The sequence below is a fragment of the Sinocyclocheilus rhinocerous genome, unplaced genomic scaffold (assembly GCF_001515625.1).
Source record: "Sinocyclocheilus rhinocerous isolate Xijiao unplaced genomic scaffold, SAMN03320098_v1.1 scaffold263, whole genome shotgun sequence".
NCBI lineage: Eukaryota > Metazoa > Chordata > Actinopteri > Cypriniformes > Cyprinidae > Sinocyclocheilus > Sinocyclocheilus rhinocerous.
The window spans coordinates 3,247,402-3,258,813 of NW_015645086.1; the positions used below are offsets into that span (position 1 = coordinate 3,247,402).

At 38.1% G+C, this 11,412-nt stretch overlaps 1 protein-coding gene across 1 annotated transcript in view; it reads left to right on the plus strand.

Annotated features, from left to right (window-relative positions):
- Positions 1-10,119, plus strand: part of LOC107705669 (bromodomain adjacent to zinc finger domain protein 2A-like) — a 30,771-nt gene extending 20,652 nt beyond the window's left edge. The window contains exons 17-27 of the mRNA XM_016509059.1: positions 1,091-1,734; positions 1,828-2,038; positions 2,534-2,689; positions 2,780-2,940; positions 3,273-3,338; positions 4,693-4,979; positions 5,137-5,272; positions 6,276-6,422; positions 6,567-6,787; positions 7,051-7,194; positions 8,290-10,119. Coding sequence (XP_016364545.1) covers positions 1,091-1,734; positions 1,828-2,038; positions 2,534-2,689; positions 2,780-2,940; positions 3,273-3,338; positions 4,693-4,979; positions 5,137-5,272; positions 6,276-6,422; positions 6,567-6,787; positions 7,051-7,194; positions 8,290-8,449 — 2,333 coding nt within the window. The 3' untranslated portion in view covers positions 8,450-10,119. The remainder of the gene's footprint in view (positions 1-1,090; positions 1,735-1,827; positions 2,039-2,533; positions 2,690-2,779; positions 2,941-3,272; positions 3,339-4,692; positions 4,980-5,136; positions 5,273-6,275; positions 6,423-6,566; positions 6,788-7,050; positions 7,195-8,289) is intronic.
- The last annotated feature ends 1,293 nt before the right edge of the window (positions 10,120-11,412 follow it).

Here is an 11,412-nt window from a genome sequence, read left to right on the forward strand (position 1 = left end):
TTTTTTTTTTTTTTTTTTTTTGCTAATCTCAATTGCAGTTAAAAAAAAATTCAGGTTTGCTGTGCTTGTTGCTACACAATTTAGCAATTTTAATGATTTATACATTAACATGGCTATAAAATAATAATAAAAAATGTTTTTTGTTATTATTCTTATTTATAATAATTATTAATATTACTATTAAAAGTAGTAGTAGCACCACCAATTAAAACATTAAATTAACTTTATAAAACAAAATAAGAAATATTGCTATTTTACTGTAAAATAAAAATAAATACTGTAAAAGAGTATTTAAGAAAAAAATGGTATAATTTTTTTGACATCACACCTGTATGTGATATATTAGTGCTGGGCAACGATTAATCGTGATTAATCGCATCCAAAATAAAAGTTTTTGTTTACATAATATATATGTGTGTGTACTGTGTATATTTATTTATATGCATATATAAATACACACACATACAGTATATATTTTGAAAATATTTACATGTATCTACATGTTTATATTTATATTCACACAATTTATATTATATATAAATATATTTAATATATAAATATAATATATTTTTCTTAAATATGTACATGCATGTATGTGTGTGTGTGTGTATATATATATATATATATATAAAATGTTGACTGCTGTGTATATATGAATAATTTCTTCATTTTTAGACTTAATTGTGAAGCTCTGCTTGTTACCCACATTAATATTTAATGCAATTAAAAATATTCAGGTTTGCTGTGCTTGCTTGTAGGGCTGCACAGTTTGGCAAAAATTTTGTGATGATCTAATAATAATAATGATAATTTATTATTAGTAGTAGCGGAACTAAATAAAATATAAAATTAACTAAAAAACTAAATAAATATTACAGTAATATTTTGTTTTTATTTAATTTTGTATATAATGTTATATTAAATAATTTATATAAAATAAAGGAATTTTTACATTACAACTGTAAAATTAAAAAAGAAATTGTAAATTACAATACTTTGTGGCTGTCTGAATTTATTAATTTGCAAGCATCATTGTGCAGCCCTACTTGTTACCCATATTAATGTCCAGTTATTTATTCCTTGTGTTCAGCCTCAGGTGAAGTGACGGTCAGCGATGAACCTGTGACTTATGTGAAGGTCATAACCCCAGTGAAGACAGAGGTTAAAGCTGAGCCTCCCCTTTCTCCGGCTTTCGGCGCGCATCTCCCCTCTTCTCCTCGAGTGTCCCAGCTTACCCCCACAGAGGCGGATCCTCTACCCGGCGAGGCCTCTCTGATGAGCAGCCCTCGAGGCCGGGGACGCCCGCGCAAGATCAAACCCGAAGTGGAGCTCCACCTGCGAACCGCCAAGAACCGGCGGCGCCGCCGTAGCAGCAGATCAGCAGCTGAGGATTCGACCCTCAACTCCCCCGTGCAGGATCCTGTTCAGTTCGCTTTCCAGACGCCTCTCGAGCAGCCGCAGCACGCAGAGGCCGACGGCAGCGCGCCGATCACAGCATCTGGAGCCGGTCAGGGCGAGGATAACAGCCAGCCGGAGGACAGCATGAGGGAGCAGGCAGGAAAACGAGGCCAGTGGTTCAATCTGTTGCCCAAGGAGCCGTGCGACGAGACGTCGATCTCCCAGCCGTGCGAGAACACACCTGCGTCTGCTTCATCCCCCACTGAAGACACTCCAGCACCCCTCGATAGTGACCCGCTCGCTCCTCCTCCTCCTCCGCAGCCTCCGACAACACAGGTTCACCCTTGAATAATGTCAGAAAGTTTATAAATATTCTGAATGCTGAACCTTTCTCCTTCTGATCGCTTCCCTCTTTTTCCTCAACCACAGATGCAGACGGAGACTCCTCCTCTTCCTCTTCCTCAGGTGTGCTCCACTCCAGCTCCCAGGGCCGGTAGGAGGCGCAGGAGAAGCAGCGGGACGTCCCGGGCTCTCTCTCGATCCAGTGCGGCGAAGAGGCGTGGCAGACCTCCCTCCAATCTCTTCCAAGAGGTGGAACTGAAGTACTTCACTCAGCTGGTGGTGAAGCCTATTCCGTTAGGTGAGTGCCGTGATGTTACAGGAGTCATGCTGGACTTGACAATAAGGATGAAATGTGTTTTTGGCCATCTTGCATTCATAGATTACTTTAAAAGTTGTTCTAAGCCTTGTCAACTTGACCATTTAGTTTTCTCTGAAATACTGAGCCTGGGAATTGTCCTTGGATGGATGTTTATTATGTTTAGTTTAAATACTGTATGTCACCAAGGCAACTTTATCCAACCCAGAGTTTCCCAAACTGGTTTTGTGAACCTTTGGGAGTTTGTGAGGGAAGCTAATAATTATATTAATTTTATAATTTAATAATATACTCTATTGGTACAATGCAGAGAAATGTGAAAAATATTTATTATATAATATTCATTACTTCATTTACATAGTTAAATATTGTTTACTCACCAAGAAAAATGTTATTTGTGTATCTTGAATGACATTCTAAAACTCTTGGTTTCCAGCAGAGCAGCATTCATTGGCTTACTGTCTTTCTGTCTTTCAGAAATGGTGAAGGGCTGGTGGTGGATCAGAGAACCGGCGGAGCTGACAGCCATTGTGAGCGCCCTCCATCCACGAGGCATTCGCGAGAAAGTGCTCCACAAACACCTCACCAAACACAGGGAGTATCTGTCCGAGGTCTGCACGCGGCTCGTCACCGGTGAGGAGCAGCAGCACATACAGAGTGTGACTCCAGGCTTTGGTTGATGGCGGCATGTTTAATGCATTCTTTTCCATTGTTTCCTCCCAGATCCCATCTTCCAGATGACAGTGGAGGATGGCGATGCCCTGCTGGAGGCGTCTAAACAGGCGTGGAGTGAGCAGGAGAGAGTCCTGCAGTTAGACATCAGTGTTCTCCAGTGGGTGGAAGATCTGGAGCAGAGAGTAGTCGGTGCAGACCTTCAGCTCAAGGTAAAGAAAACCTTGAAATAATCACAGTACTCTAAGGCAGAGGACTTCAGGCCTTTTCCTGGGGACCCACTGTCCTGCAGAGTTTAGCTACAACCCTAATCAAACACATCTGAAGCTGCTCCTCAAGATTGCTTGAAAACACAGGCAGGTGTGCCGAAGCAGGTTGAAAATAATCTTTGCAGGACCGTGGGTGCCCAAGGAGCAGGGTTGAAGACCTGTGGGTTAAGGTCTTGCTCCATTAGTGACCACAGGGTGGCACTGTTTGTTTATGCTAAATTTGCAGCACACACGCACACTCACTTTATCACCATGTCCACAATCATCTTTTCCAGGTCTCCATTCCCAATGCAGAGAGTGACAATGAGGCTAGTCAGGAATCATCATGCTCTCAATTCCAGGTAGTGAAAGCACACACTCAGGTGCTCTGTTATGAGTCCATTAATAGAGGAAACTGCTCCGTGAATTACTCTTGATGAGTATGAAGCAACCTGACGAATTGCTCAGAGTGCTTAAATTAAAAGTAAATTGTCAGAGGTGTGGTTTATTCGCAGCTATGTGATTTTTGTCTGAATTAATTTTTTGTCTCAATTATTCTCTCTCTTTCTCTCTGTGTATATATATAATTAATATTGTTGTACTCATGATTTTGATATTCCTTTATTCATAAGCTTCAGTAATTTTTCACGGATGAGAGCAAAAACACATCCCATATAAACAAAGAGTTTCAGTAAATTGTCAGCGTTGCGGTTTATTCACGACTATGTCTGGCATCACTTCCTGATGCCATTTCCCCTGGTTTTCTGTCCTCACTATACAGAAAATAAATTATTTATAATATAATAATAAGTAATAAAAAAATACATAATAGTAAAAATGTAATTAAATGCATTCAATAAATGATTAGTTATGAAAAAATTTGTATCTCAAAATAATGAGATGAAATATATTTATTTAATTTATTAATATTTATTCAAATGAATAAATAGTTATAGTAATTAACATTTAAACCTGTATTAATAAATTTCATTATTTTATTTAATTATTCATTATTGCAGATTAATTAAACTTTATTTAAATTTAAATATTAGGGTAAAGGAGGCACTGCCTCCCTTGCATCTTCAGAGGAAACGCCCCTGACATATATATATATATATGTTAGGAATAGTAAGATTCACAGATTCACATTGATGCATCGATTTAAAAGTGTGCATCGGATACAAGTTGGCATTTGTATCACATATTTGCATCGGTAAAAAACGATTTATTTATATATAATTATCAGTAGATGCGCTATACTTTTATTATTTAGAAAGTGACCAATAATTTGTGACCAATATTTTATATGTAGATTGATTTCTCCTCTCTAAACTGCTTCTCAAGAGCGTTCTCTTGTCACCGCTGCTGCTGCGTGAATATGATGTATCACAGCACTACGGAGTCTGAGTCTATCTGTACCATATTGAATTGCATAGCATCATATTTTTTTTCCATTGTATCGTGTTGCATTGTGTTGAATCGAATTGAAATCGGATCGCACTTCATCTTAATAGGGGTGAGTCGTATCGTATCGCATCGGTAGCTGCTTCATATGTATCTTTATTGTATCGTTTCGTTGGCTATGCATTAGTTATGGAGATGCACATCCCTAATACAGAGAGAGAGAGAGATTAGATTTATTAGGTTTTTATTATAATTTACCCTAGGTCTCGACATCAAATTTGTTGTAATATTCACATCTTGTCCTGGTTTCAGATGTATACCCCTCCAGAGGCGGACTCCACGCGGGAGGACCTGCAGTATTACGAGCACGAGATTGACCCCAAGGATGACTGGATGGTCAAGACCAAGAAGGAATGGTCCGACCTCCTGCGAGCTCCCAGCAACCCCCTGGACCTGGCCGTTCTCCGCTTGACTAATCTGGAGCGGAACATCGAGCGGCGCTATCTGAAGGAGCCGCTGTGGAATCTGTCCGAGGTGGTGCGCTTAGCGCCTCTCACCCCTCCTCCCGGCGGGGAGGAGGTCCCACTAGATGCTGTGAGGTGGGTCAGAGTTAAGGGTCTTTAAAAAGATGATGCTTTGGAGATTGTTTACCCAAAGTGATCATATTTTTCAGCCTTCATCAAAAACAAATCATTGTTCCAAATTCTACAGTACATTATATGTGCATATCAATCATGTGTTTGTGTGTCTTTGTAGCTTGGAAAGTGAGATCACACCCAGGTTGAAGACGTGGCGGCAGGCCCTGGACCGCTGCCGCAGTGCGTCTCAACTCTCTCTCTGTCTGCTGCAGCTGGAGAAAGCCATCGCCTGGGAAAGATCCGTCATCAAAGTGGTGAGAGCATACACACATTCACTCGGCCTCGGAGCCTGTTCCAGCGTTATATATTATATATCATTTCTTATATACATACTTGACAGATATCACTAAAATAGGTGTCTAAGTTATTAAAAGTTTAACGAAAATTACATTTTTAGGGCTGTATGAAATGTTTTTTTTGTGTGTTTTATTTTTTACCAAAATCTCTGTTTTCCATTTTAATTTTTTCTATAAAATGAAATGCCCTATGAAATGGTTTTTTTCCCCCCCCAGAAATTGTGTTGTGTATTTTATTTTTTCTGATAATCAAATGACGGCATACAACTAATTAATTAATTTTTTCATCAAATGAAAATTAAAAACGCTTTTGGCAGACAAAGTGCTGAAAAACAAAGGTTTACTGCTAAAAATAAAACATGGATGAGAAATTGTGTAATTATTTTTAAAACAATTAAATTGTAATAATTTTATCATCATCATTATTATTATTATAATTATTACATTGAGATGTACATTCTACTGTACAATAGTAATATATTTGTCACAATTTCTTCAAGTTAAACCAAACTTATTTTTTATGGGTTGCCATGAAGACCTTTAAGTTTGATAGTTTTTCGGTTAAATGTTCGTGAAGTGACTCTCAGAGCAGCTCTGGAGATGAAGTTGATGGTCTCATATATTGAGAGAAAGACGCTGAAACACCGCGAGTGTCACGTGTGTGTGTAGTAAAGAAGTCTTTCATTCACACAGAGACACGCAGAATATGCAGGATTCATATTTCAATAGCAGTGTTTTTGTGGTTTAATATTCATAGGCTGTAGTCCATATCACGATTTGATTTAAGTGTACTAACCTGCTTTTGGTTTATTCATCCAAAATTTGACAAATTCTGTGACATTCCACGTTATACAGTAAATTCCATTTTTATGACTGGATTTTGCAATTCTGTCCACATTTTCCGTAACGCGGAAATCATAGGACCCTAGTTTTGTATAAACTGTTGTTCATGTGTCCACAGACATGTCAGATCTGCCGTAAGGGCGATGATGATGAGTACCTGCTCTTGTGTGACGGCTGTGATCGTGGCTGTCACATGTTCTGCCTGAGGCCAAAGGTCATGCAGGTGCCAGAAGGCGACTGGTTCTGTCCCACCTGCGTTGCCAAGGTAATGTGACCAAGAGGTTTCAAATTTTACAAACAAACATTTATTTTTCTGTTTTTGCCCCATCTGATTCATATTATAAACGTAGGCAAAGAAAAAATATGCAATTCAAACATTATAAGAAAAATAAGAAACAGAATTTTGCAGGAAAACGGTGAAGCTCCGAGATCACAGCGTTCATCACGGAAGAGATCGAATGTGCGGAAACGGCGATTTGCAGAGGATAGTTCAGACGAGGATGATGGGTACAGACGAGGCATGACCACACGACAAAAAGACGCTGCAGCTTCCTCGAGCGGGACGAGCATCTCGCCCTCCAAACGCAGACAGATGGCCACACGAAACCAGCCTGACCTCACCTACTGCGAGTGAGTCTGCAGGCCTGTGAAGAACAGCATTTACAAAATACTAGGAGTGCCACATAAAAAATAAAACTACAAATTGAAAGAATAGAATTTAAAAGAAATCTAATTTTAATTAAACATTTATTATTATTATTTATAAACATCTGTTGTCGTGATTTGAAAACTAATTTGTTGGTGCATCTCTGACTAGAGTCTAAATGAATTCACTGCGTGGAATAATTATTGGCTGTCATGGAATAATTAGCGAGCTGTTTGATGTGCTGTAGGATCATTCTGATGGAAATGGAGGCTCACTCAGACGCCTGGCCTTTCCTGGAGCCGGTCAATCCCCGCCTGGTGCCTGGCTACCGACGCATCATCAAAACCCCCATGGACTTCCTCACTATGAGGGAAAGACTTCTGCAGGGAGGGTAAATAAAGGCTGATCACAATATTACAGCAGTGCTGAGTCATCAGCTGTACTCAGGAATAGTGTTTATTAGTTTAGATAAACAAATAATCAATTTCACTTGAGTTTTGCGTTAGAAATTACATTTTTAATCATATTTGTAAATATAACATTTATATTTAAAAAATTTAAAAAATGAAATGTTTATGTAATTATAATTTATAGCTAATATTCAGATTTTCCCACAGTCATTTATAGGATCTAAAATGTCAAATTTACCAGTAATTGGATTTGCCAATGTATGTTGGTTTTCAAAGAATATGAATATATATATATATATATATTAGGGGTGGAAAGGTTCCGTATGCTGGAATATGAGCGTTTATTCCGTCATCACCCGGGTGCTGATAGCGCGCGCGCACAAGTGAGACCTGCACAGCACACGTTGATATCTGTGTTTAAGCTAAACTCATGTAAGCTTTGCCAGTTTAAACATTTAAACGTCTTAAGACTGGTTTTGTGCTCCAGGGTCACATATTCTTTGAAAATCAACATACACACATTTATCAATACACATTTACTGTACTGTTCACATTTATTAATACAGGTTTAATACATCATTAATGGAGATTAATGCTTTTGATACTTAAAATTATTATTAATTTCAATTATAATTACAATGTTATAATTATAATTACAATGTATGTACATAAGGCAGTTTTTCAATATAACAACTTATTAATCTAAATATAAAATTATTTCTACTTAAATTCTTTGAAATATAATTTACAAATTGGCAAATTTTTAAAATTATTTTTAATAATAAAAATTATTTTTATTTAATTTGAATAATTAACATTTTAAACTCTTGTAAAGATTTCAATATATAAATATATTAATTATATATAAATGTAGTCAGTCCAGAATCTGTTTTATTAAAAATTGATGTTCCATCTTATGTGGGTTTTAGTTGTGTTACATATTATGTTTTAACCTGGAAAAATTTCCAAAGAAAAATAAACTTGACATTACATTTGGGTGATTGGGATTTACTGGGGCTGTGAATAACCTGATTAGTAAGTAAAGCTGCATCTGTGTTGACGCCTGTGTGTCTCAGGTACTGCAGCTGTGAGGAGTTTGCTGCCGACGCTCAGCTGGTCTTCAACAACTGCGAGCTCTTCAACGAGGACACGTCGGAGGTGGGCAAGGCCGGACACTCCATGCGGCGCTTCTTCGAGAGCCGCTGGGTGGAGTTTTATGAGAACAACGACAAGTAGAGACGCTGCCCTCTGCTGCATGGGAGGAAGCACTCGAACGCCCCGCTCCTTTGATGATCATTACTACTAAAAACTCTGTCTGGAGAGCCAGCCCTCCAGTTTCTGTATGCATACACGTGTAGATATATGTATAGATTTGTTCTGTTGGTTTTACAAGTATGTTTGTCCCCCTCACCCGCCTTGATAAGGTTAAAGCATTTCTTCATCACCTGGTATTACGGCGTACAAACGTCTCCTCTTTATTCAGCTTCATCAGTCACTCCTTTGGAGTAGAAGTACTTCTTCAGGACTTGATCGGGTCACACTTGATGTCACGTGTCGCAGACACACCTCTATCAGGACGTTCTCACTCTTTCGACCATTATACTCGAAGCCTTATGCTCCATGGTGTATAGGTCGTGGACCAGGTGTGTCCCCTTGACTGAAAATGTAACGTGCTTTCGAGACTAGAAGCAATTTCCTCAGTATATTTTTTATTATATACTATATATACACTTAAAGACAGAAAGAAATAGTCGGGATTATTTAATAGCAATAGACTGTAGTGATTCTGTACAGACCACGTCGTAGAGAGATGTATAGGTGACTCATGAAATGGCCAGTAAACATACTATATCACGTGTAACTCATCACGTCTTTTGCTTGTAGAGTATTGGTCTTATGAACTGGAGGATTGCCATCTTTTGCTAGGTTAATTTTTCTGTCATGCCCCCCAAACCCAGAAAGAAATCAGTGTTTATTCATAATGTAATGCCAACAGCAGAACCGTTACAACGAAAGGCCCATTTTAACGTTCTTGTTTTTAAGCTCTGCTAGCTAGATAGCCGTTTTCAAAGCTTTTGCTTGATGTATGACTATTGTCTGTGGGGGAAAAAAAACTTTAGACTGTATTGATATTGGTTTATATGGAAAGGATATGTACGTACTTATACGGTTGTATAGTTTTGTTTAGCGACACTTATTTTTCATTGGAACAATATCTTCACTGTCTATTCAGTATGATTGATCTGGTTTGCTCTTGGTTTTTTTTCATGAACATGGCAATTTGTTGGGTTTCTGAAACCGTCACATCCTCAGATGTTTAGACTGTTTTATGTGTTTTAATGTGTGTGTGTTTGAACCTGGACCAACTCCCTTAAAAAGGACTTCTTTTTTTTTTTTTTTTACACGTCTTTTGACATTAACCATGCTTTCTCAAATGAAAATGCCTTGCATCATTACTGGTGTAACTGACCCATAAGATTTCCCCACTTGCAACCTCACGTTCACAGTTTTTCTTAGTGCACTGAGTAGAGGAGCGCAGTAGAGCACACTATTCATGTTCGTTTCCCAGGCTTTCGTACACTGAAGTCGATTTGCGGACGTGCGTCATTCACTTTGTGTTCCTCATCATACAAAAGAGACATATTTGCTTTTTTTCTTTAAACAGACGGTAAAACCTGAAGACAGTACTAGAAAACTCAACCAAATGTGGTGTCTAGTGAATTTTTAATAATGTACAGTTTTTGTGACTTTAAATTTGTTCCTTTCTATATTTTTAGGACCAATATATCGTTTTTAAGAGGCGACATTAAATGACCATTTTGTTTCAAGGTAATGTAACACACGTGCATCTGTAGAATGTACTGTAAGTGGAAATAAAACCACATCTAGTAAACGAAAACTTGTCTCCTAAATTTTTATCAACTGAATTGTGGCTGGTAATGAAGTTTCATATGTTTAAGCAATAATGCAAGCAAGAATGCTCCAAACATCAGCACTTCCATGATTGCAGGTATGATATTGCTTTTCTACAATAATTCAACAAAAAAGTTAATATTGAGCAAGTTATATTTTATAGACAATATTGACAATTAGAGTTTGTCTATTTTTCTTCAGCGCCGAAAATATTTCCATCTGAAGTCAATGGAGAATCGTTGAGTCTCAAAGCAACTGAATGAATCAGTGCTTTTGAATTATCTGATTGAGTGAATGATTCATTGACTCATTCATAGACTTGTTTCCATCCAGAATGAATTACCCTGTGCCTACTTCCCTTGTACATAGTCCATACTTTACTTCCCTTCTGTATAGTCCAAAGTACATACTTTACCTTTTTTTCCCCCTGAACAAACCTATTGAGTGAATGATTCATTGACTCATTGATAGACTTGTTTCCATCCGGAATGAATTACCCTGTGCCTACTTCCCTTGTACATAGTCCATACTTTTTTTTTTTAATGGTTAAAAAGTTCTTATTCAAACTTGGTACTTAATTATAGCTATTGAAAATAGTTAAAAATTCAAATGCAGTACCTATTCAGACAGTATGTATGTGGAAGCAGCTTTAGTGTTTTGAATGGATGTCAATGGAGGAGACTCCTTTTGTGAGCTTAATGAACTGACATTCTGTCTGCTAATCTACAATGTGTGCAGAGACATAACATTATACATCAGTTTCTGAGGATATGTGCATTCCTACCAAGACTTATTTAACATGCAACAATGACAAACCGTGGTTCACAGCTAAACTCAGACAGCTTTGTCAGGCCAAAGAGGATGAATACAGGAGTCTTAACATGCAACAATGACAAACCGTGGTTCACAGCAAAACTCAGACAGCTTTGTCAGGCCAAAGAGGATGAATACAGGAGTGGGGACAGAGTCTTGTATAAACAGGCCAGGAACACACTGACAAAGGAGATCAGAGTGGCTAAGAGGAGCTACTTTAAAAAGCTGGAAAGCCAGTTTTCAGCAAACGACCCTGACTTAACACAAGACTTAATGATTACAGAGCTGTTGCCCTTACATCTGTTGTCATGAAGTCGTTTGAGGTGTTGGCTTATCTGAAGGACATCACTGGACCCCTACTGGACCCCCTGCAGTTTGCTTATCGAGTAAACAGGCCTGTGGATGATGCAGTCAACATGAGACTGCATTATATCCTACAACATTTTACTTATGCGAGGATCCTGTTTGTGGAC